Raw genomic sequence first — 26,660 nt, forward strand, 5'->3', positions numbered from 1 at the left:
CCCAGCAGTGGTCACCATCACTAAGTGAAAGGTTTTTCAAAAAGAAGAAAACAATAGGCAAGAGAAAGAAATAATAAAATTTGCTCATGGGACAGTGTCATGGAAAGAAACAGTTTGTAACTTCACAAAATTAACTTTTCTCTCCAGAGTTGGTGGTCTGTTCCACAAGCTTTGATAGTATACCAACATGAATAAAGAGAGTTGGAGAAAAACTCTTATTCAAGATGATAACCTTACAAGTTGTCCTGTGGCACATGTGTGACCATCTGCTTTGTGCATGGCAAGTCCAATGCCATGCCAGGTTACTTCCCAGCATCTAGAAGGTAGTGCATGGAGAAGGTGTTTGAAAAATGACAACGACCTCTTTTGTTAATCTCCTTCAATGATGGGCACCTACAGTATAAAGACATATCATTTGCAACTTGGATAATTCTGCACTTACGCCTATGTATTCCAGTCACAACTAGGCCTCAGCTGAATTCTAAGGCCTCAGTATTCAACAAGTATCCCTACAACAAGTGCACCCATCAAGATGGAGGAAAAGGTGAAAGTAAAATGGATGACCTTTGGTGTGGTTCAGGTGTATCTGTTATTTTCTTCAAAACACTCATCTCAAACATGATAAATGATATAGTATACTGTATTTTCTCCATATGATAATTCACACAATTTTCTTTAGTAAGTTCTTGACTAATTAATATATTAGAGATGAATTACATATTCAAAAAATAATGAGAACAAGTTGGGCATTGAAAGAGAGGCAAGTGGTTAATCATTTAGTTCAAAACACTGATATTTTGCTTGGTAAATGATATGGTATATTGTATTTTTTGTATTTCCTATATACTTTTTTGACAGGTTTCTTCAATAGGTTCTTACCTGATGTATGAACTAAAAACTATCCACATATTCAGAAAAAATAAAGAAAAAGCTTTACCTTGCCTTTTTCATGGACCCAATAGCTTTCTTTACTGGTCAAAAGATTCATCTTATATTCAGTGGATGATATGGAAAAATTTTTGTATTTGAATGTTTTTTAACATAATTCTCTTCACTTGGTTCTTGACTTACTCATGCACTAAAAATACATTACTTATTAAGAAAAATGATGCAATAATTGGTGATGCATTAACAGACAAAGTGACTGACAGTTCAGTAAACTGAATTCTATATATAATTTTCTATACAATTTTTTTCAGTAGGGTCTTACCTAAGGCCTGAACTAAAAATCATCTACATATCAAAATAGAGCACAGGAAAAACCTATCTAACCTTTCTTGGAGTCCTGAGCACTGCACTCTTCAAAAGATTCATCTTGCATGTGGTGAATAATAAAGTAACTTGCATTTATTACAAAAATTTTCTGCACAATTCCCTTTCATATCCTCTTTATTAATTCAAGCACTTAAATGAATTACAAATTAAGAAAATTACAGAAAAAAATAGCCGACACATTCACTGAAAGGCGAGTGATTAAGTGTTCAATTCAAAACCTTCATTTCTACTCAGTAACTGATAAATTGTATTTTCTAAATTTTTTTTTCAAACAACTGTCTTCACTACATTTCCTTCTTACCTAATGCATGAACTAATGATTACATTAGTCCTTGGAAGAACCCATGGTTGGTAGATCTGTGGTCGGCAAGGCAAAATACAGGCCTATGATAAATGGGGGGGTTGGGGGATTGACCCTTGAGGTACATACCTCAAATCCCACAATGGACATTTCAGGGTTCAAAATATACATGTCTTACCTCAAAAATAGCATGATTATTCTATGAAAGTACAAAGAAACTATGTTCAAAACTGTAAAGTAATTTATGATGGCAGCATGTCCTTCCAGAAATCAGCAAGCCAACTAAGTCTCCCAAAGGCTACCTTAATCTTAGCCCTAAAAACATCACCTGGTTATGATACTCCTACCTCTCCCTACAAATGGTATCCAATTACCCTGAATAGACTTCTGACCTACATGTGATTGCACAGTGACATAGTCCCCACTTTATAATATCCAACACTTGATATTCTTTTTGATCTATGATTCTGAGTATGGTTCAAAACTATCAAACTTCAGTTAAAGGGCAAGAGTGAGGAATTAGTTCTGGAAGATCCTTAAACAAGACTGCAACTGATATCCTATCACTGTCATCTTAAATGACTGATTCATGGCTGAAAGAAAACTGACACTGATTGTGAAACACATTTCACTTCCCTCAAGACCATTTATGCATAAAAAGTAGCAGAACCATACATCTGCTACAGCGGTTGAATCTGGTGAATACCACTACTGGAAGTTCAAGGTTGATCCACTCTATTAGAAATGCTTTTGCCTTCTTTGTGCGATTTTTGTAAAATCCTTTGTCCAGTTTGATACTTTAAGTAATGTAGCTCTTAGAGCTGCATATTGATGTGCAGAGCTTTTTTTAACCATAGTGATAAAAGGAATGAATAAGAAAAATAGGTTACTGTCCTAGAAAGAGTGATGATACCTCTGAAGTGGAGCTATTTTCAGTGTTTATTTCTAATATGTGAAGAAAGTGGCATTTTGCTGCAAACTGTACCAACACACACACATAGCTTTACCAATCAACTTCCACAATGTCCTTCTCATTTGCTCAAAGCTTCCTCCATTTCATGTACAGCTCTTGCTGACCTATTCTAAATTCAACCTAAAAGCCAAATATGTTATGCATGCATCTGCCTGCTTATCTAAAGCCCTCTCAGTTATCTCATACAATACTTTTTTTTACCTACCAACGTACATAAAATGGCTCACCATCCAATGAAAAGTTTTCTTATTAACCCACACTAAGCCAAGGCTGGGTGGGTCAGGTGGAATATGAGGATGGGCAAATGGTTATAAGAGTTTGTGAGATCATCTGCATTGGAAAGGACTTTCATACTGTGGTATACTGGAAGTGATGGAAGCTCAAGTAGAAAGAAATTGAAGAAAGTTGGAGAAAGAAATGCTTCTTAAGAACTTCACTGTAGTTTGAAGATCTATGAGGTAAAACCTTTGTGAGTGACTCTGGCTTAGCAGCCAGCTATGTAATTGTTGTGAAGGGTGCTCTCAAGTATCCTCTGTGTAAGAATGTGTTAGAGGATGATGCTGAATGCTGTTAATATCTAATACCACTCTTACTGTGAAGGAGGTAGGTAGGTAGGGAGGGAGGGAGGGAGGAGGGTTGATTCAAACCACCCAGGATGTGTTGTATTAAGTCCATGTGTGGTTTTGTAGTGAGGTAATTGGGTCTAAAACCATGCTGTGCAGGTTAGAGTGGGATGCTTGGCTTAATTCTGTTGGGGATGAGTTTTCGAGCAGTTTGGATACTGAAGAGAGTAGTGATACCACAGAGGAGTAGTTGGGTAGTTTAGAGGGTTTCAAGAAGGGTACAGCACAATGATGGCAGGTTTCCAAATCCTTGGGATTTTGTTGAATAGCCATGAATTGTTGAAGATATCTGTGACTTATTGGAATGCAACTGCACAAAACTGTTTTGTGTGTAAGTCTAACAAGTTGTATGGAGGTCCTTTAAAGTTCTAACAGCACTGCAAGCAGTAATGGGAATGAAAGGTGCACCAGCCATTGTTTTGGGATGACTCTTATGTAGGTTTTTATTGTTTTCCTTTCATGGATGTGGTTGGTTTGAAGCTAATTTTCAAGCAGTGCTTCAACAGAATGTTCGTGTATTCTTTAAGGAAGGTTTTTTTATTGGTTTGGCTCTAATGTGAAAGGTATTTCATGAATGGGGGTCAGGGTGGTGTGGGATGTGTGGATTTTCTTTACTGTTTACCACACCCTGAGCAAATCAAAGGGTATCTGTCCATGGATATAAAGACAAAGAAGACCAAGAAAGAAAATGTCTCATTCCTGGGATCAGAAAATTATGTAAGATGGCCAGAACAGCCAGTGGGATGATGATGTTATTGCCTATTGGGGGTTGACAGGGGGTAGACCTGCTTGCTACCTCAGCCAAAACCACTGAATGTGGGATTAGTGAAGGGTAGAAGACTTTATCCTCACCAGAAGGCAGAGTTTAGAAAATTTTAACCAGCAGGTATCATGGAATTCTCTCAAAAGCACATGGGACAAAACAATCCTGGAAATGAATACTGTCTTTAACCTCCATCATTAATTACCAAAAATAACAAAATGAAAAAAAGACCATATAATAAGCTTCTCCATTATGTTAATTCTACTTTTTTACTCCAGTTCTATGCATTACATGAAAAAACTATATAGTGCTACTATAGATGTTGGAAGCAACTGATCTTTTGGAAATCTGATGGCTTAAAGTTTAGAATGCAATTCATAACCAACTGGCACTCTCTGAATGGCTATTAATGATGTGCTAGGCCTTACCTTCATAATACCATTCCAGTTATCACCAGTAGCTACCCGAAACAACGTAAGAAAAGCCATGCCAAAATTTTTGAAGTGGGCATGCTCACCAAGGCCCTGACAAGGGTGCTCATCATCACATTCTGGAAAGGAAATTTCTCAACACTGCAATGAAGCCTCAATTGCCACCACGACAGTTATGACATAAAAAGTAAACTCAGTCATCTGTGCTCATATATAGTAATAACTAACAGATTATGAGATACAGAAATAAGCAGTCACAGAAACTTTCTTATTTCTCTCTCTACATTCTCTTCTAATCCATTTGCTCTTCTACATCTGAAAATGAATGATGCATTTCCTGTAAGATGTCAAAATAATTCTATACAATCCCTTGCTTTGCAAAGATACAAATAACTTTGCTCATGCAACAGCATTCTTATCATGTTACTAAACAGAACCTGTAATGCCTTTAACTTTACAGATACTAAGACGTAGCTGTTTCTACTTTGAACATACCATTCACAACAACTCCTAATAGTTCTTACACTGTTAATGCTATTCTAATGATACTCTCAATATCATCTACACCATTGACATAACTTTAGAGAATGCATTTATAAGATGAAGCAGTTCCAATGAAATTATTTTCTTTTTGTGCTTTGAGGGTGCATATCATGAGAACATTACACTTCCCTATCAAGCAACTGCCCAACTGTTACTGAAAGAACTAATGAAAATTAGCAGTAACAACCACTGGCTATAAGATCAATTGCGATCTGGCACTTTGGCTGCCAACCTCCTTGTGCTATGAATAATCCCATTACTCACATAAAACTGGTCAGGCACTTGAAAGTCAAAATGCAAATCATTGGTTTTCCAACATAAAAATTCACTGCATAAAGTCTCTCCATCAAAACAACTTTCTTGTACTTGTTAGTGTGCATTAGGGAACATTATCCTTCTTTATCAAACCATACATTAAACATACTGAGTTGCACATTTTTGACTCAAACATGTCAAAACACACACAAGCACACACACAAATAGGTAATCATAAATAGGTAATTACTTAAAATATCTTTATGGCAATCATTACGCTTTTAATGGAAACAACCTTTGAGACAAAAATTCTATTTTTCTTAGATGCATAATTATTGAGATCCTAATCTGCAGTTTGTAATTCTAGTTTATGCAATGCATGGGTATCCTATTCTGTCATTCTATCCTCAAGTGAAAATTTAGGTCTTGAAGATTGAAAATCCATTTCTTTAACATAGGCAGATCCCTAAGATTGAGAAGAATAACCCTTGGTTGAAGGAGAGTTAACATACTGTCTTACTTCCCCCTCCTCATAATGAGGTGTATTCTTGAAGATTCAACCCCCTCAACTATTTCATGAAATACAAGGCCATCAGCTGATTAATTACAGGACTCCATGACCTGTAATGGCATGGACATGAGGTAGGTCCTAGTTGCCTTTAACCAGAATTCAATCACTGACTGCTAGTGACCAAGCCTCTGATCTAGTATTGCCTGGAATCAAGATATGTGTTTTTGAAAAGGAAAGGAGGCAATAAAGGAAAGGGAAAACAAAAAAAATTTCAAAGGGAACTGGTTGCAGTAGAGAAACACTTTTTCTATACTTCAAAACCTACATTTCTCACTCATAGACAAAACCCATGAACATCTTACAGAATACTCACATGAAGAAAGAAACATTCAAAAAATATAAGAAAACTGATGAAAGAATGTATCCTTAATGAATACTGACATCCATTCTAGACCATGTGGTATACTAATAGTCATACACGGAAAATCAACCATACTTGAACCGAGGAATCACTGTGCAAAGGTGTTTGTTGAATGCGAGAGACCCCTTTTGCTAATTTATACCAACAAGAGGTTCCTTAAAAAAGCCAAAGTAGAAGCAACTATCCTCATATCATGGGATCTGGTAGACAGCCTTGGTTGTAAAAAAGAAAACCAGTTTCAATATCCAATCTGGAATTTACCTTGCTTTGAAGAATGAAAAATCATTCTTTACAGTTCTCTGTGAAATCAAGAAAATCTTTCAATCTTGACAGAACTTAGAGGATTATATTCCTTAAGCAAAAAGTTTTCCACAACTGTATTAAAACAAGTTTATTCATCTTATGGTATAGATTAATCTACCCATTTAATTCTTACTTTCCTGCTCAAGAAACCTCTTCTGAGGAGCTCCTGATGGACACAGAAAGTTGGCTATGCTCATCAGGAAGGTGCACAGATCAGAAAATGTGGTGCTTTTGTGTTTGTGTGTAATGTGAGTGACGATCAGTTAATAAGTGTTTTGTGTTTTCAATGTAAAAATTTCATCTTGAGCTTGATGGGTCCTCTGATAAGCTGAATCTTTGTTGGTAGGGTTGTGGGGATAAATGGTGTTGAGAACATAGATGAGAAATTGTTATCAATATATGACTTGGAAGTGCAGACAGGTCTAAATCTGGCGGGGTAGAATTTATGACTGGGTTGGAAGGGTAGTTGCTATGTGACTCTTGTATCACTACTGTGGGTATACATTAAGTTAATATCACATATGTTGAGGAAGGCAGGATCTGAGAATACATATTGTTAATCTATTCCCTGGAACCTACTTCAGATATATGACAGACACATATGTGGTGAGATTTTAATAAATCAAAGAACAATATAATATTTCATATTATGAATTTGGAAATTGGTAGTATACTTATCCCTGAGTATGAGAAATATAACAAGTTTCAGCAGCTCTCTTGACATTCTTGTGAAAGTGTTGAAGTGTGCACCTGTATCAGGGAAAACTCCCTGAGCACCATCAGATACATGAGTGTCCTTTTGAGACTTTCCGTGATATGCATTCAAATTATGCAGGAATCTTTCTGGGAAAGTTATATCACACCAATTCTTTTTTTATTTACTTTACTTATGTATAAGTTATCTGGCTAGCATTTTTGTATCATACAGAATGAATGACTCTACTGAGAAATAGTAGATGTTCAAGGAAAAATAAAGAAAAAAGCTATGATTGATGTGTAAAAACAGTATTTTTTGTGTCCAGCAACTCCAGGAGTTTTATTTCTTCTTCTAAGTCTCGGTTTGAGTTCAATTTTTTTTTTTACATACATACGTACACATTTAATTTTTTGACAATGTAAATTTATAATCTGCAAACAACTAAAGCCATTATATATAGATAATGTTTGCACCTTACAGTATTCATTTTCTACTATATGCACTCTTTGGATATATTGCATATGTACCAGTATTTGTCTATACACATCCTCACATTCCAATACATAAACTGTCAACTGTGCCTTTATCTACATTTTCAAAAGTACTTCAGCAAGCGATAAACTTCAAAGCAAGGATGCACACAAAAAGGCACTTCATACTGCCGACACTTAAATGAGGTTCTTTGTTTTCCCTTCTATGAATCTATCTATATCTCTGGAACTGGAACTTCCTCAAAGGGGTGGCCACAGCAATAAAGTTTCCATTACTTGTGAACTTCAGTTCTGCTTCTTAGCTTTTGATGCCTCACACTTAACAGGCCACTGGCAGAGGGCAACTCTAGCGCAGTGTTTGCTGAGGCCCCTACCTAATGTTCCTTCTGATTACTTTTATCTGCTGCTCCTACCAACTACTTCTACCTCATATTTCTACTTTATGCTCTTGTCTAAATGTTCCTACCTACTGCTCCTACCATTTTGCCAGATGGCAGGGTGAGTGCATGATGCTCACCACAGGAAAATCTACAGTCATAAAGAATGAGCTGTGTGAGTTAAGGAGAGATTGTATGTTTTTGGACAGAATGCCAGCAGTCCACATGTTAGTGAGACAGAAAGAAAAGACAGCTACCTGGGTCAGAGGAGTGCAACATGACAACTACTGAAGTGCCATCTTACTAAGCAGATGTCACTAACCCTCCTGATAATCAAGTGGGTAGTACTGGTAATATACCTCCCTAGTCATTGGCTGCCTACCAACTACTACTTACTGTTTTCTCTTCTTTGGCCTAAAATTGCTACAAGTACAGATATGACATCTCATCCTTCATGGCATGAGAAGTTCAATGAAATGTCTTTCCACTAGTCATAAGGGGTGTGCATCAACTTGCCCACTGATGTGATTTCTCCCACAATGAGATCTTTTGATCATCTGGTGAGAACTTTTCTTACTGAAGTTTCACAGTGCCAGACTTTTTCTTGTTTCCAATTTATACTAGTAAAAACTAATCAAAATAAACACGTCAAGCAAATGGAAATCTAAAATGTACCATTTTCCTGTATAAATGATGAAATCAGACACATAGACACTATAATAGTTACACAGTATTAAAAAAATCACATAAAAGTGATGCCCTTTAGAAGGGATGTACCGTCTGCAATGAATCCTACTTTGCCACATCAGATTTTTATCAATACCCAATTTCTGAAAAAGCATAAGCTTATTTTTTCTTCCTAATATGTCATCCATAACAAGTCTTATTTTTCTCAACTTATCATCTTCATCTACTTATGTGTTAACTGGAAAATGCAACAAGCATAGAAACTGCAGGAAGCAATCAAAAGGCATCAGTTTCATATTCATCATCTACTCAAATACTTCATCAACTGTCCAGTAGTCATTGATCCTGTTTTTCTTCCCGCTAAGCTATCAACATGATTGCACAAAGAAAGAGATAAACTTTGTCTCAGCTTGTTTCAGTCCAAATCCAATCTGCTACAAGGGGAAGTTGCTGGCTGTGTTTCTTTCTGATATTCATGATAAAGATCTACTATCACATCCACTACCTGCATCAAAAGCTTGAATGTGAGGAGTCAAATACAAACTATGTGGGTACATATTACATGGACAGCCAGTGCTAGCTGGTGATAATCCCTTGTCTGTTTTTGTCACTCATCAGTTGACTTTTTTCTGTTTCTTCTTCATTTTCTATTTTGCTAAGGTCATCAGAATCTATTGCATCCAGAATATCAACAGTTCTTACAGTATCTATGCCCCAGGCTATAAATAGCCCAGCAGAGAGTGAATATCATACTCACTACTCTGACATTTTGATGGCTACTGACCCACCTACTCAAAAACAGTTTTTTCTATAATGGCATCAGTTTCACATGTTGAATCTTAATACTGTCTCCATTTTTCTGTCCACCAGCACCTCAGGCATGAGATTTAAGAGGGTGTACAACAGCTGCATCCCACAATTAACAAAAGACATTTCAAGTGTTGCTGTCACAACACATTGCAGTGAGTGGGTTAAGCGATCTGAGTTAAAAGAAGTTAAAGGCTATAAATTTGCCAACCATGAAAGAAAGAACAACTAAGGTACATGATCACAACCTCAAGTTTCTAAACCAATTGGACAATATCAACAAAGAACAGTTCTTTGAAAAAATGCAAAGGATGAGCCAATAAAATTCACAGCAAGAAAGCAAGCAAGATATACATCGAAAATGTGTAATGAAGAACCATTTTAATAACAAGGTCTGAATACATGGAATAAACTTGGGGATCAAGCTGTGAATGCATAAAGTTTATACAAGTTTAAAAAGCTTTATAACAGTAAAGAAACTTCAAAAGATGAAGCCTTGTAAGTGTAGAATTCCCTCCCTACACTAAAAATTGGTATCTACAGAAAAATGGTAGAAAAGAATAACATTACAGACATATCAGCAAGTTCAGAGTAGGATAATCTATATGAAAAAGAAAAGACTTGAAATATGAGAAAGCAGTATGGCTCCTAATACTGTTGAATAGAAATATGTGCATGCTTGCTAAACTTGCTGGTGACTAGGGAATAAGGGGACCCACTGTGTGCAGAGATTTTAATACAGTAAGACAATAGGCATACTATTAACAAGGACTGTGGGCTATCCTTAGGGCAGTGTCATAAAATAACTTTCAAAGCTGATCTTTGTTCATGTATCTCCCTTTATTCTGAAGGTACTGTCAATGGCTTTTGTCACACCTATGCCCAGAACCATGTGGCTAGTCAATGATATCTTGTCAAATATAACGAATTGCACCTCAAAAGTAGTCGGGCTGCTGTTGTGGTTTTCACTGCTTGCTCTGTTACACAAAAAGGGGATATGGGAGAAAAGACATATATGGGTGTAATCCTGACTTGGCAGAGGATAAGAGGAAAAGGTAAACCATAAATCAGTGAAAGGGTTACATTTGGAGGACCATTATATGATGCAGTAATGGCTTTCCTTTTAACGGATTTCTTGATAATCTTAATGGACTTGATTATCTGATATCTTTAGTTCCCTATCTTCAAATTGCCCTTTACACACATAAAGTGGATACTAACCTAAGGGAATTCTATACAATAAGTCTGTTTATGAAGTCTGTTGTGGATGAGAGAGCTTGGGATGTGAGTCAGTTGTGAGTCAGATGATACAGCGCTGGTGGCTGATTCATGTGAGAAACTGCAGAAGCTGGTGACAGAGTTTGGTAAAGTGTGTGAAAGAAGAAAGTTAAGAGTAAATGTGAATAAGAGCAAGGTTATTAGGTACAGTAGGGTTGAGGGTCAAGTCAATTGGGAGGTAAGTTTGAATGGAGAAAAACTGGAGGAGGTAAAGTGTTTTAGATATCTGGGAGTGGATCTGGCAGCGGATGGAACCATGGAAGCGGAAGTGAATCATAGGGTGGGGGAGGGGGCGAAAATTCTGGGAGCCTTGAAGAATGTGTGGAAGTCGAGAACATTATCTCTGAAAGCTAAAATGGGTATGTTTGAAGGAATAGTGGTTCCAACAATGTTGTGTGGTTGCGAGGCGTGGGCTATGGATAGAGTTGTGCACGGAGGGTGGATGTGCTGGAAATGAGATGTTTGAGGACAATGTGTGGTGTGGGGTGGTTTGATCGAGTAAGTAATGTAAGGGTAAGAGAGATGTGTGGTTGAGAGAGCAGAAGAGGGTGTTTTGAAATGGTTTGGGCACATGGAGAGAATGAGTGAGGAAAGATTGACCAAGAGGATATATGTGTCAGAGGTGGAGGGAATAAGAAGTGGGAGACCAAACTGGAGGTGGAAAGATGGAGTGAAAAAGATTTTGTGTGATCGGGGCCTGAACATGCAGGAGGGTGAAAGTAGGGCAAGGAATAGAGTGAATTGGATCGATGTGGTATACCAGGGTTGACGTGCTGTCAGTGGATTGAATCAGGGCAGGTGAAGTGTCTGGGGTAAACCATGGAAAGTTGTGTGGGGCCTGGATGTGGAAAGAGAGCTGTGGTTTCGGGCATTATTGCATGACAGCTAGAGACTGAGTGTGAACGAATGGGGCCTTTGTTGTCTTTTCCTAGTGCTACCTCGCACACATGAGGGGGGAGGGGGATGGTATTCCATGTGTGGCGAGGTGGCGATGGGAATGAATAAAGGCAGACAGTGTGAATTGTGTGCATGGGTATATAAGTATGTGTCTGTGTGTGTATATATATGTGTACATTGAGATGTATAGGTATGTATATTTGCGTGTGTGGACGTGTATGTACATACATTGTGTATGGGGGTGGGTTGGGCCATTTCTTTCGTCTGTTTCCTTGCGCTACCTTGCAAACGCGGGAGACAGCGGCAAAAAAAAAAAAGTCTGTTTACAAAATATGCATAGCCCTAATCAAATCAGATTATTTTTTCTTCATACTTCAACACAACTTCCTGCATTAGCAAGGTAACACCAGGAAAAGACAAAGAGAGGCCGCATCCACTCATCCATTTTCTAGCTGTCATATGGGTGGAAGAGAAAGAATTCTTTATTTTTGAAATAATCAACTTTTGCAAAAAATGAAGTTAAAAAAGCTTTACTAATGTCATCATTAACAACGTATTTTTAAATTAAATAAGATAAGTTACTCTGTTTACACCACGTGACCAGAAAATGCAACTGCACCACTTGGGACATGAATAAATCTTGTTCAATCAAATTATGAACGTGTGTCTTTCAGTTCACAGGAAAACAACCTGAAACAGACACATTAACCTGTACAATTCAATCTGCTGAATATAAGAAAGTTACTTCATATATGCAGATACATGGGTGCTATATGGATTGACAAAGGGGGTCCAACAATAGTAAGGATAGAATTTCAATCATGGTTGTAGTCAGCCAAGCTACACATTACCATGAGAATATTCATGTCAGATCTGAACTTATTTGGATAATATCTAAGGGTCATATCAAAAGTTGACTCTTTGTATTGGACTGAGAAAACAAAAAATCCAAATTTTTGCAAAGGTGACATGTTAAGAAAAGAAATATAGTAATGATAAATTTCATGATACCAGGCAATACATAACATTTCAATTCTTTCTGTCTAGGTCTGATTTCCAAGATACTGACATCAACTTCTGGCAAAAGTAAACTGCACAGAAGTGGAACTGCTTTTGTATCTTGTCTTTTGTGAATGCAAAGTTGAAAGCTCCAGTCACAGACAGAAGTCTACAACAAGGCCAGATTTTAATTGAAATACAAAGAGGATCATGAAAGGGGAAAAACAAGAGACGAGGGAGAGTATTCATGAATTTTGGAGGAAGTGAAAACCTGTCTTTCAAAATGTGCCAGGTTACAGTTATTTCAAAAGACATGAGAAAGTAGATCGACCTGTCTCTTAGTGTAGAGAAAGAACCAGTTATCAAAATGGCCTACCCTTGAAATATCAATGGTCACACAGTGATGATGTGACACAGCAGCCTGCTGAGTATTGCATGGTCTAGCCAGTGGTGAGGCAGACAATCAGCTAGCTCTCATTAGCAAAAACCAAAGTAATAACTAAAGAAGACGGAAAATGAACCTAAATGCAGCACAGGGCAAGAGGGTAAAGTTTGGAAATTAGCCTAGGACAGTGGACTGCTTTTGACTCAATTCTGTCATGTAAGGATACAGGACTAGAACCACCAAGATGTTAAAGCAGTACTCCATACAAGGACAAGTCAATCTTTTGTATAATCAGAGCAACTGTTCAGAAGTAAAGAAGTTTCAATATCTAAAAAGAACACCCAGTTTCTTAGAGCAAGACTTATCTATTCCTGTAATGTGGGGTTTCTAAGAAAGAGTGTATGTTACAGTAATACCAAGTATGTTCACCGAGTCAAGAGGTGGATTTACAGAATCGTTAAAGGAGAGATAAGTTGTAAGGAGTATTCAATAGAGAGATGGGTAGAAACTGGATCTTGGAGGCATTGAATTTAACTAGATTTCATCTACCCCATTAAGATATCCTATCCAAGTCTGAATTTACTGAGGAAGTTACGTCAAGACGTGGTGGAGATAAAGCGAGAGAAGAAGGAGGGGAACTGAAGGAAGTAGGTCAATCTAGTGCTGAGTTGTCAGAATATGAGTGCACTTGATCATTTGCTGAAGAGAGGCAATCTTTGAAGAAAAGGAGAAAAAGTGCAGGGGACAGGAGAGAACCTTGAGGGACACTGCTGGTGATGGTGAAGGGAAGGAGAGGAGGCTGATCCATCAACAACCACAGAGACAGACTGGGTGGAGAGGAAGGGAGATATCAAGGAGCAAAGTGGGGGAGGGATGTCAAAAGAGGGGAGCTGAACGATGAAACCCTGATGCCACACCCTGTCAAAAGTTTTGGATATGTGAGGGGCAACTACATATGACTCCCTAAAATCTTTCAGGGATGACGACCAGCGTTTAGTGAGATAGGATTGACTATCACCATCGGATCTCACCTTACAGAAGCCATACTGGTGATTTGATAGAAGATTGTGAGATCTGAGATGTCTAAGGATATGGAAGTTGAGGAAGGATTCAAAGAATTTAGAAATGGAAGATGTCAAAGCAACAGGATGATAGTTAGGGGGGTCAGAACAATCACCCTTCTTAGGGATGAGATGTATCCAGCACCTGTAGCAAACACAGCATTAGTAAGAGGAGCATCAGAAGGTGAAGGAATGTTAGAGTTATCCATGGTGGAGTTAGAAGAGAAACAGGAACCAAAGAGATTTCCTTTGTCTACAAGGGAGACAGCTACAGCAGTGTCAAAATGGAAAAGTGAAGGAAAGGTAAAGTGATAAAAGTTGTAAAGACCAGAAGGATAAGGAGAGGTTATAGCAATTCCTTTGAATAAAGGAATATTTTGCCTGACAGATAATGTACTTACAGTGATTATGGACAGTGATAAGAGATGAATAGGAGTCAGAGGAAGAAGAGTTTTTCCAAGCCCGATATGCCTGATCCCTTGCCTAAATGGCTTTAGAACAGGAATGGCTGAATCATGTACTGGTAGAAGAGGTTGCTTGGAGGAAGCAGAGATAAATGCTTCCATACCTGCAAGAATAATCTATGCTAAATGTATGGTGGAGACAGAAGCATCACCACAGAAGGGACAGTAATTTACCCAAGGAAATTCAGAAAAGAAGTTATGCAAGTCATTCCAGTCAGCTTTGTTGAGGTACCAGTATCTACCCTTACAAGAGGATTCTGGAGGGGATGTGACATCAAAATAGATACATTTATGAAAGCGTGATCAGATGAACCAGTTGGGGTGAGAAAATGTACTTACTGTAGATAGTAGGATGAACTAGAAATGAAAAAGAAATCCATAATATTTGGAGAGTGGTCACATCAGTCAGGAATATGGGTAGAGTGGGAGATGGTTTGCTCTAAATCATTGAGAATGGAGAATGTGAGGGCTTCATGGAAAGTCTCATGGAAAGAGTTTAGATAGTCAAAGAAACACAAAAATTTGCCGAATTAGGAGAGAAACAGGTGAAACAGAGGAAAAGTGTGGTTGTTTGGAGACAGACCTTGAGCCACATAACATCAAAGTTTGGAGACTCAAGGTCATTTGAGGAGTGCAACAGTTGAGTTGATGCTGGAATAAGCACAAACACCACCTTTGAACCAGAATTGTGATTGTAAGTTATAGCTGGATATATAAAAAAAGGACTATTAACATCATCAGACAACTGTGTCAGAGGGAGAAGTAAAATGGAGAGGTACTAGAAAGATGGTGTTCAACAGAAGAGAGGTTACTAGAGACCACAAATGTTGGTCTAGTGAATAGAAAAAGAGGAAGGTCTAACAGAGAGAGAAAGGCTGAGGGAGGAACCAGCACTACTACTGTCAAAACCCTCCTTCACATTGGCAGTAGAGTCAGGCAGAAACCCGGAGATTCTTAGCACCCTATGATGCCGAGGACTAGTAGCCACAGATCTGCTGAACTGTCATGATTATACTTAGAATTGTTTGAGTAGACAGGAGTTGGCAAGAGTACTTATGTGAAAAAAATGCAAGGTTTCAATAGGTGTATGGTGCTTGTAAAATGATGGCAGGACTAGCCCAGTAGTCCCATTTTGATGAGACACGGCAAAATCAGCAATCCTAACATGGGGAGTGTAAGATGGCTCTGGGCACCAATTCAACACTCCTCAGACAGAACAGTAGTACCACCATGGGCAGCTGCTGTCTTATTGACATGTGCTTTTCACTAAAGCAAGGGAATATGAATTTTGCCTTCTTTGAGGTAGATGAGAACATACAGGGCTTCCCAATAAGCCATTTAAAGAGCTTCTTGTAGTTTTGGACTTTGCCATCTCTAAAAAAAGAGGTAAAGGTATTTAGTGGATAATTACATAATTCTTTTGAGTCAAAACATTGGCAGAGGAAGCTCTGTAAAATCCTGACAATCATAAATGCTTCCAGCCCCAATTATAAAAATACATTAAAATAAAAGTCACATCTAGTGAAGTCTAAATGAGTTTCAATCTTTTTAGTGGTTGGCATAGTGGAAAAAGGATGCAAAGCACCAACAGTGAAATATTCATTATATAATCTTATCACTGAACCACTGTAATGGAAAGTAGCAACACAATATGCCCCATTTCCTTACACAGGCCAGGAACAAACATGCAATTACTTTCCTGACAAGGAAAATATGAGGTATATTAACATATCTCTCTCCATCCACTTTCAGTTTTACCTATATCAATCTAGAGTTTACTTTCTTACACTCTATCACATACTCCCACCTGGGGATAGGGGAGAAAGAATACTTCCCACGCATTCCTCACGTGTCGTAGAAGGCGACTAAAGGGGACAGGACTAGGGGGCTAGATACCCTCCCCTCCTTGTATTTTAACTTTCTAAAAATGAAAACAGAAGGAGTCACGCAGGGAGTGCTCATCCTCCTCGAAGGCTTAGATTGGGGTGTCTAAATGTGTGTGGATGTAACCAAGATGAGAAAAAAGGAGAGATAGGTAGTATGTTTGAGGAAAAGAACCTGGATGCTTTGGTTCTGAGTGAAACGAAACTCAAGGGTAAAGGGGAAGAGTGGTTTGGAAATGTCTTGGGAGTAAAGTCAGGGGTTAGTGAGAGGACAAGAGCAAGGGAAGAAGTAGCACTACTCCTGAAACGGGAGTGGTTGGAGTATGTGATAGAGTGTAAGAAAGTAAACTCTAGATTGATATGGATAAAACTGTAAGTGGATGGAGTGAGATGGGTGATCATTGGAGCATACGCACCTGGGCATGAGAAGAAAGATCATGAGAGGCAAGTGTTTTGTGAGCAGCTGAGTGAGTATGCTAGTAGTTTTGATGCATGAGACTGGGTTATAGTGATGGGTGATTTCAATGCAAAGGTGAGTAAAGTGGCAGTTGAGGGAATAACTGGTGTACATGGGGTGTTCAGTGTTATACATGGAAATGGAGAAGAGCTTGTAGATTTATGTGCTGAAAAAGGACTGGTGATTGGGAATATCTGGTTTAAAAAGAGAGATATACATAAGTATATGTAAGTAGGAGAGATGGCCAGAGAGCATTATTGGATTATGTGTTAATTGACAGGCATGTGAAAGAGAGACTTTTGGATGTTAATGTAATGAGAGGTGCAACTGGAGGAATGTCTGATCATTATCTTGTGGAGGCAAAGGCGAAGATTTGTAGAGGTTTTCAGAAAAGAAGAGAGAATGTTGGGGTGAAGACAGTGGTGAGAGTAAGTGATCTTGGGAAGGAGACTTGTGTAAGGAAGTACCAGGAGAGACTGAGTAAAGAATGGAAAAAGGTGAGAACAAAGGACGTAAGGGGAGTGGGGGAAAAATGGGATGTATTTAGGGAAGCAGTGATGGCTTGTGCAAAAGATGCTTGTGGCATAAGAAGCGTGGGAGGTGGGCAAATTAGAAAGGGTAGTGAGTGATGGGATGAAGAAATAGGATTATTAGTGAAAGAGAAGAGAGAGGCATTTGGATGATTTTTGCAGGGAAATAATGGAAATGACTGGGAGATGTATAAAAAAAAAAAGACGGAGGAGGTCAAGAGAAAGGTGCAAAATGTGAAAAAGAGGGCAAATGAGAGTTGGGGTGAGAGAGTATCATTAAATTTTCGGGAGAATAAAAAGATGCTTTGGAAGGAGGTAAATAAAAAGCGTAAGACAAGGGAACAAATGGGAACATCAGTGAGGGGGCTAATGGGGAGGTGATAACAAGTAGTGGTGACGTAAGAAGGAGATGGAGCGAGTATTTTGAAGGTTTGTTGAATGTGTTTGATGATAAGAGTGGCAGATATAGGGTGTTTTGGTCGAGGTGGTGTGCAAAGTGAAAGTGTTAAAGAGAATGATTTGGCAAACAGAGAAGAGGCAGTAAAAGCTTTGCAGAAAATGAAAGCCAGCAAGGCAGCAGGCTTGGATGGAATTGCAGTGGAATTTATTAAGAAAGGGGGTGACTGTATTGTTGACTGGTTGGTAAGGTTATCTTAAGTATGTATGACTCATGGTGAGGTACCTGAGGATTGGCAGAATTCTTGCATAGTGCCATTGTACAAAGGCAAAGGGGATAAAGGTGAGTGCTCAAATTACAAGGGTATAAGTTTGTTGAGTTTTCCTGGGAAATCATATGGGAGGGTATTGATTGAGAGGGTGAAGGAATGTACAGAGCATCAGACTGGAGAAGAGCAGTGTGGTTTCAGAAGTGGTAGAGGATGTGTGGCTCAGGTGTTTGCTTTGAAGACTGTAAGTGAGAAATACTTAGAAAAGCAAATGGATTTGTATGTAGCATTTATGGATCTGGAGAAGGCATATGATAAGAGTTGATAGAGATGCTCTGTGGAAGGTATTAAGAGTATATGGTGTGGGAGGCAAGTTGTTAGAAGCAGTGAAAAGTTTTTATCAAGGATGTAAGGCATGTGTACATGTAGGAAGAGAGGAAAGTGACTGGTTTTCATTGAATGTTGGTTTGCGGCAGGGGTGCGTGATGTCTCTATGGTTGTTTAATTTGTTTATGGATGGGGTTCTTAGGTAGGTGAATGCAAGTTTTGGAAAGAGGGGCAAGGATGCAGTCTGTTGTGGATGAGAGAGCTTGGGAAGTGAGTCAATTGTTGTTCACTGATGACACAGCGCTGGTGGATGATTTGGGTGAGAAACTGCAGAAGCTGGTGAATGAGTTTGGTAAAGTGTGTGAAAAAAGAAAGTTGAGAGTAAATGTGAACAAGAGCAAGGTTATTAGGGACAGTAGGGTTGAGGGACAAGTTAACTGGGAGGTAAGTTTGAATGGAGAATAACTGGAGGAAGTAAAGTGTTTTAGATATCTGGGAGTGGATTTGGCAGCGGATGGAATCATGGAAGCGGAAGTGAATCATAGGGTGGGGGAGGGGGCGAAAGTTCTGGGAGCGTTGAAAAATGTGTGGAAGTCGAGAACATTATCTCTGAAAGCAAAAATGGGTATGTTTGAAGGAATAGTGGTTCCAACAATGTAATAAGGTTACGAGGATAGGGCTATAGATAGAGTTGTGCGGAGGACGGTGAATGTGCTGGAAATAAGATATCTGAGGACAATATGTGGTGTGAGGTGGTTTGATTGAGTAAGTAAAGAAAGGATAAGAGAGATGTGTGGTAATAAAAAGAGTGTGGTTGAGAGAGAATAAGAGGGTGTTTTGAGGTGGTTTGGTCACATGGAGAGAATGAGTGAGGAAAGATTGACAAAGAGGATATATATGTCAGAGGTGGAGGGAACGAGGAGAAGTGGGTGACCAAATTGGAGGTGGAAAGATGGAGTGAAAAAGATTTTGAGTGATCGGGGCCTGAACATGCAGGAGGGTGAATGGCATGCAAAGAATAAAGTGAACTGAAACGATGTGGTATACTGGGGTCGACGTGCTGTCAATGGATTGAACCAGGGCATGTTAAGCGTTTGGGGTAAACCATGGAAAGTTTTGTGGGGCCTGGATGTGGAAAGGGAGCTGTGGTTTCAGTGCATTATACATGACAGCTAGAGACTGAATGTGAATGTATGTGGCCTTTGTTGTCTTTTCCTAGTGCTACCTCGCGCACATGCGGGGGAAGGGGGTTGTCATTTCATGTGTGGCAGGGCGGCGACGGGAATGAATAAGGGCAGACAGCATGAATTATGTACTTGTGTATATATGCATATGTCTGTGTGTATATATATGTATACATTGAGATGTATAGGTATGTATATGTGCGTGTCTATATGTGTATGTATACACATGTGTATGTGGGTGGGTTGGGCCATTCTTTCGTCTGTTTCCTTGCGCTACCTCGCTACCGCGGAAGACAGCGACAAAGTATAATAAAAATATAAATAAATCAACATAAAACTGGTGTACATGGGGTGCTCAGTGTTGTAAATGGAAATGGTGAAGAGCTTGTAGATTTATGTGCTAAAAAAGGATTGGTGATTGGGAATACCTGGTTTAAAAAGAGAGATATACAGAAGTATACGTATGTAAGTAGGAGAGATGGCCAGAGAGCGTTATTGGATTATGTTTTAATTGATAGGCGAGCAAAAGAGAGACTTTTGGATGTTAATGTGCTGAGAGGTGCAACTGGAGGGATGTCTGATCATTATCTTGTGGAGGCGAAAGTGAGATTTGAAGAGGTTTTCAGAAAAGAAGAGAGAATGTTGGAGTGAGGAAAGTGGTGAGAGTAAGTGAGCTTGGGAAGGAGACTTGTGTCAGGAAGTACCAGAAGAGACTGAGTACAGAATGGAAAAAGGTGAGAACAAAGGACGTAAAGAAAGTGGGGGAAAAATGGGATGTATTGAGGGAAACAATGATGGCTTGCGCAAAAGTTGCTTGTGGCATACGAAGCGTGGGAGGTGGGCAGATTAGAAAGAGTAGTGAGTGATGGGATGAAGAAGTAAGATTATTAGTGAAAGAGAAGAGAGAAGTATTTGGACGATTTTTGCATGGAAATAATGCAAATGACTGAGAGATGTATAAAAGAAAGAGGCAGGAGGTCAAGAGGTGAAAAGAGGGCAAATGAAAGTTGAAGTGAGAGAGTATCATTAAATTTTAGGGAGAATAAAAAGATGTTTTTGGAAGGAGGTAAATAAAGTGTGTAAGACAAGGGAACAAATGGGAACATCAGTGAAGGGGGCAAATGGGGAGGTGATAAAAAGTAGTGGTGATATGAGGAGGAGATGGAGTGAGTATTTTGAAGGTTTGTTGTATGGGTTTGATGATAGAGTGGCAGATATAGGGTGTTTTGGTCGAGGTGGTGTGCAAAGTGAGAGGATTAGGAAGAATGATTTGGTTAATAGAGAAGGGGTAGTAAAACCTTTGATGAAAATGAAAGCCAGCAAGGCAGCAGGCTTGGATGGAATTGTAGTGGAATTCATTAAAAAAGGGGGTGACTGTATTGTTGACTGGTTGGTAAGGTTATCTAATGTATGTCTGACTCATGGTGAGGTACCTGAGGATTGGCAGAATGCTTGCATAGTGCCATTGTACAAAGGCAAAGGGGATAAAGGTGAGTGCTCAAATTACAGGGGTATAAGTTTGTTGAGTATTCCTGGAAAATCATATGGTAGGGTATTGGTTGAGAGGGTGAAGGCATGTACAGAGCATCAGACGGGAAGAGCAGTGTGGTTTCAGAAGTGGTAGAGGATGTGTGGATCAGGTGTTTGCTTTGAAGAATGTATGTGAGAAATACTTAGAAAAGCATATGGATTTGTATGTAGCATTTATGGATCTGGAGAAGACATGTGATAGATTTGATAGAGATGCTCTGTGGAAGGTATTATGAGTATATGGTGTGGGAGGCAAGTTGTTAGAAGCAGTGAAAAGTTTTTATCGAGGATGTAAGGCATGTGTACGTGTAGGAAGAGAGGAAAGTGATTGGTTTTCAGTGAATGTTGGTTTGTGGCAGGGGTGCGTGTTGTCTCTATGGTTGTTGAATTTGTTTATGGATGGGGTTGTTAGAGAGGTGAATGCAAGAGTTTTGGAAAGGGGCAAGTATGCAGTCTGTTGTGGATGAGAGAGCTTGGGAAGTGAGTCAGTTGTTGTTCACTGATGATACAGCACTGGTGGCTGATTTGGGTGAGAAACTGCAGAAGTTGGTAACTGAGATTGGGAAAGTGTGTGAAAGAAGAAAGCTGACAGTAAATGTGAATAAGAGTAAGGTTATTAGGTACAGTAGGGTTGAGGGACAAGTCAATTGGAAGGTAAGTTTGAATGGAGAACAACTGGAGGAAGTGAAGTGTTTTAGATATGTGGGAGTGGATTTGGCAGCGGATGGAACTATGGAAGCAGAAGTGAATCATAGGGTGGGGGAGGGGGCGAGAGTTCTGGGTGCATTGAAGAATGTGTGGAACTTGAGAACGTTATCTTGGAAAGCAAAAATGGGTATGTTTGAAGGAATAGTGGTTCCAACAATGATATATGGTTGTGAGGCATAGGCTATAGATGGAGTTGTGTGGAGGAAGGTGGATGTACTGGAAATGAGACGTTTGAGGACAATATGTGGTGTGAGATGGTTTGATCGAATAAGTAATGAAAGGGTAAGAGATATGTGTGGTAATAAAAAGTGTGGTTGAGAGAGAAGAAGAGAATGTTTTGAAATGGTTTGGTCACATGGAGAGAATGAGTGAGGAAAGATTGACAGAAAGAGGATATATGTGTCAGAGGTGGAGGGAACGAGAAGTGGGAGACCAAATTGGAGGGGAAAGATGGAGTGAAAAAGATTTTGAGTGACCGGGGCCTGAACATGCAGGAGGGTGAACGGCGTGCAAGGAATAGAGTGAATTGGAACGATGTGGTATACCGGGGTCAATGTGCTGTCAATGGATTGAACCAAGGCATGTGAAGCGTCTGGGGTAAACCACGGAAAGTTCTGTGGGGCCTGGATGTGGAAAGGGAGCTGTGGTTTCAGTGTATTATACATGACAGCTAAAGCCTGAGTGTGAACGAATGTGGCCTCTGTTGTCTTTTCCTATCGCTTCCTCATGGACATGCAGGGGGAGGAGGTTGTTATTTCATGTATGGTGGGGTGGCGATGGGAATGAATAAGGGCAGACAGTATGAATTATGTACATGTGTATATATGTATATGTCTGTGTGTGTATATACATGCATACATTGAGATGTATAGGTATGTATATGTGCGGGTGTGGACGTGTATGCATATACGTATGTATGTGGGTGGGTTAGGCTATTCTTTCATCTGTTTCCTTGTGCTACCTCGCTAACGTGGGAGGCAGCAACAAAGTATAATAGAAAATAAAAAAAATTAAACTTACAAAGGAAAAGAACCTATGAAACCCTCAAGAAAGTTTCCCCTGGCAGCTGACATCTGCCTTATTCTTATTGTTACATGAAAATGATGATAATCATGGTCTTATTTCATCTTGTATGTTCACTGTTTCTGGTTGCATTTAGATGTAAATAAAGCAGTTGCAGCACGTTTTTCTGACCACAAGGCAGGAAAGACCAGACAAATATATCTTTTTTATATTTTGGCAAAATATTGAAAAATTAGATAAACCTTAGTTGGTGGAAGATATTTGGTGAAGTTTTCATAGATCTTGTTGATTTTTATGTGTTTCATCCGCTTTTACATTAATCAAACTCATATTTTTCCTGAGCTTCATAGCCTTCCTCACTACTGACTTATCTAATATCATAGGGATAAAAAAATTGTCAGACTCATTGTCCCCCTTAAAAAAAAGAAGAAAAATAGTATCAGATTAGTTGCTCTTTGAAGGTATTTGTAAAAAATAAATGATATAGCACCTAATGACACAAAACATTTCTGTTGAATGAAACAGAGTCACTGGAGTACACCAGCTTTGGGTGTCATCAAAGCTAACCAGGAAGGGGCAGCTGGCTCGGCTTACCAAAGATTGGAATGTGTGAGTAGTTACACATTTGTGCATGGAAGGAGGAATGGTATGAACAGGAATGAATGAAAATCATCAGGGAAATAGGAAAGAAGGATGTGTGACTCTGCTAAAACCGAGAGTGAGGGAAGGTGTAACTGAGCATGGATAGAATGGGTCAAGAGTAGTGTGTATGAAAGGAAAGATTGGATTTAAGAAATATGCATGAGTATGTGTAAATATGCTTGTTAATATGAAAATTGTGCAAGGTAAGGATGGAATGAAGTGTATCTGGAGAAATGTGAAAAACAGTGGTTTGAGAATGCGAGAAACATGTTTGTAATGCGTGATATGAATGCAAAAGTGGGAAGTAATGAAATTAGCAAGATAGTTGGTAATTGGGGAATGCCTGGAGCTAATAGAATAAAAGTCCTCTTGTAAATGTCAGCAATGAGAGGGTTTATTCCTTCTAAACACCTTCATATGGATGAGAAATGATGGAAGAGAAGAGCAAAAGGGTTGATTGACTATGTGGCAGTGGATGAAATACTGAGAAAGGCCATCATGCTCAATGCTAGAGAGGTAAGAGGACTCTTTAGATACTTTTGAATAGTTTGCAGTCCTCGTGAGGATGAGGATCAGAGAAAAGTGGTATGGTGTAAGGAAGAATGAAGATGTAAAAGTATCTACAAGCGTGAGCGTGAGTAGAAGAAAAAAAATGCAGCAGGGAGGAATATGAAAGGAGGTAACCAAAAGTTTAGATGGAAGTGTAGTAAATGTAGCAATGCAGTCATGCATGAATGAGGTGTTTAAAATGTCTAGAGAAAGACTATTAAAGACAGTAAAATTAGCAGTTAGATACAAGGTCATGAGATACAGGAATATAAAGGGGAAATGCACAATGGACAGACGAGACAGACGTGATAGAGTGGATTCATCTGTTATATAATTTAGCATTGAAATAAAAGGTTGTGCCTGTTGTTTGGGTGAGGGCTATCATTGCTCCTTTATTCAACTGAAAAGGTGCAAAGGATGTATGTAGTGATTATGGGGGAATAAGTCTATCACAAAAAGTGAATGCAAGAATGTTGATTGATGAAGTGATAGAAATGACTGACTATAGAATAAGTGAAGAACAATGAGGTTTTAGGAAAGGTAGGGGATGTGTAGATCAGATTTTTGTGGTAAAGTATCTAGTGAAGGTAAGAAGCTGTGTGCAGCTTTTAAGGATTTTGAGAAAGCATATGACAGAGCTGAGTGGAATGTCTTATGGGATGTGATAAGGATAAATCGGGTCGTGGGACAACTTTTGGATAGCATGAAAGCCTTCTGTAGAGTAGCAAGTGCATGTGCAAGAGTGGTCGGAAAGGTGAGTGAAGCTTTTGCATATATGAGAGTGTGAGGCAGGGCTGTATGATGTCACCATGGCTTTTTAATATATGTATATGGATGGAGTGATAACAGATTTACAGGTACAGAGTTGGAGTGTGGTGATGAGGTATGGTGGCTAATGACAAGCCTGTTTGTGAAAAATACTGTGTTGTTTGCTGAGAGTGAAGAGGGATTGCAGAAGGTTGTAAGCATGCTTTATGATGTGTGTAAGCATTGATGATTGAAGGTAAATACATGTAAGGGTAAAGCAATGGTGTCTGAAAGAAAACAGAGAGAAAGTATAGAATTTGCAAAACCACATACAATGAAAGAAGAAACTGTACCAAACTATGTTTTGGATGTGAAAGAATTTAAGTATTTAGGAGCTGTCTTTGGTAAGTTTGGTGATACTGAAGGAGAGATAAGGGAAAGAGCAGTACAGGATAGAAGAGTCATTAGCTTCCTAAAGAGGATAATGCTGAGTAGGGGTGAAAAGGGGATTAAAGGACAGCATGGTCCACCCAACCCTGAACTATGCAGCCAAAACATGAACATGGAATAGGTCACAAATGTCAAGAATCCAGGCTGTGAAAATGAGCTATTTGAGGAGAAGCATGTGGTATAACTAGATGGAATGAAGAAAGAAATGAAGGGGTGATTGAGAGATGATGTATGGCAGGGAATGTAAACTACATGAATTGTGGAGTGGTAGAGTGGTTCGGGCATGTGGAATGAATACAAAGCAGAATTTACAAGGAAAGTGTATGATAGTACAATTACAGCTGTTGGTGTGTAAGGAAGACCACCTGTAACATGGAAAATATAGTGGAAAGAATACTGGAGGGAAAGGAATGGTGGAAGAATGTGTAGAAAAGTGTATGCGAGGAAGGCATGTAAGGACAAGGATATGTTGAGTATCTTTTGCCATGGCCACCCCCTTGACAGGAATTCCCCGCCAGAATGGGCATTACAGATATAGATAGACAGATAGATCGGTTAAAATGATCTATCAGAAGCACACTCACATAGCAACCATATTTCTCAGCAACCAGAATGAAAAAAAGATCACAACAATCACATAATTTTTTAAACCACTAAAAACAATGCAAATCTCAACCTCTACACAAAAGAGAAACAAAACATAAGCATTGGGGAAAAGATAAGCAAATGTAAGACATGAAGAAAGAAAAAATTACTGTGAAGACCATAAAATAATCTTTTTCTTTTAATTTCATTTAAAAAATCTTTTTAAATTATCACGAGACAAAATATCTTAAAAAATAAAAGACTGCTCAATATGATCTATGAATAATGAACATTAACATAAACCATACAAAAGAACTAGGAAGCAAGCTGTTGCAATGGAATTAGTCTCATCTTTTTCATGAAAACTGAATATAAATTCCTTTATCTCCCACTAATATGTATTTTCTGATATTTCCAATAACTTTCCTTTATGGAGTGGGTTGAAAAACTTGCTAATAAAGTGGCACAAATGAAGGTTTTAATAATCTAAATTTCTTCAGTAAGATTATCTTTCTTTTTACACAGCCTTATCTGTTACTATCATTAGCTTACCAAGGAAAGAGTACTTTCTTTACTTCATTTATCTAGCTTTTCACTAACCTAGTCTGCCAAACAGTTCAACTCCAAGTGCTGCAAATATGAAGAAGAGGAGGAAGAACAGTAAGCCAAGGTTGCCAACTTGAGGCAGAGCTTGCATCACGGTGTCAAGGAGGGCACGGATACCCTTAGCCATCTTCAGTAATTTCAGCACTTATAAATGAAAAAGAGAAAATTATACATTGAAAGCATACACAACAATAGTAGTACCACAGTGATATGAAGTAAGTTTATAAAGTTC

The 26,660-nt window shown here is 38.8% G+C and overlaps 2 protein-coding genes across 2 annotated transcripts in view; one reads left to right on the forward strand and one right to left on the reverse strand.

The window, feature by feature from the left end:
• The window catches only part of LOC139766186 (voltage-dependent T-type calcium channel subunit alpha-1G-like), a 1,124,919-nt gene that overhangs the window by 1,025,120 nt on the left and 73,139 nt on the right, over positions 1-26,660 (forward strand). The window lies entirely within an intron of this gene.
• LOC139766200 (uncharacterized) overlaps positions 1-26,660 on the reverse strand; it is a 59,557-nt gene that overhangs the window by 32,496 nt on the left and 401 nt on the right. The window contains exons 2-3 of the mRNA XM_071694484.1: positions 26,423-26,572; positions 4,364-4,485 (exon numbers count right to left, since the gene is read on the reverse strand). Coding sequence (XP_071550585.1) covers positions 4,364-4,485; positions 26,423-26,572 — 272 coding nt within the window. The remainder of the gene's footprint in view (positions 1-4,363; positions 4,486-26,422; positions 26,573-26,660) is intronic.

This window comes from Panulirus ornatus, chromosome 57 (assembly GCF_036320965.1).
Source record: "Panulirus ornatus isolate Po-2019 chromosome 57, ASM3632096v1, whole genome shotgun sequence".
NCBI lineage: Eukaryota > Metazoa > Arthropoda > Malacostraca > Decapoda > Palinuridae > Panulirus > Panulirus ornatus.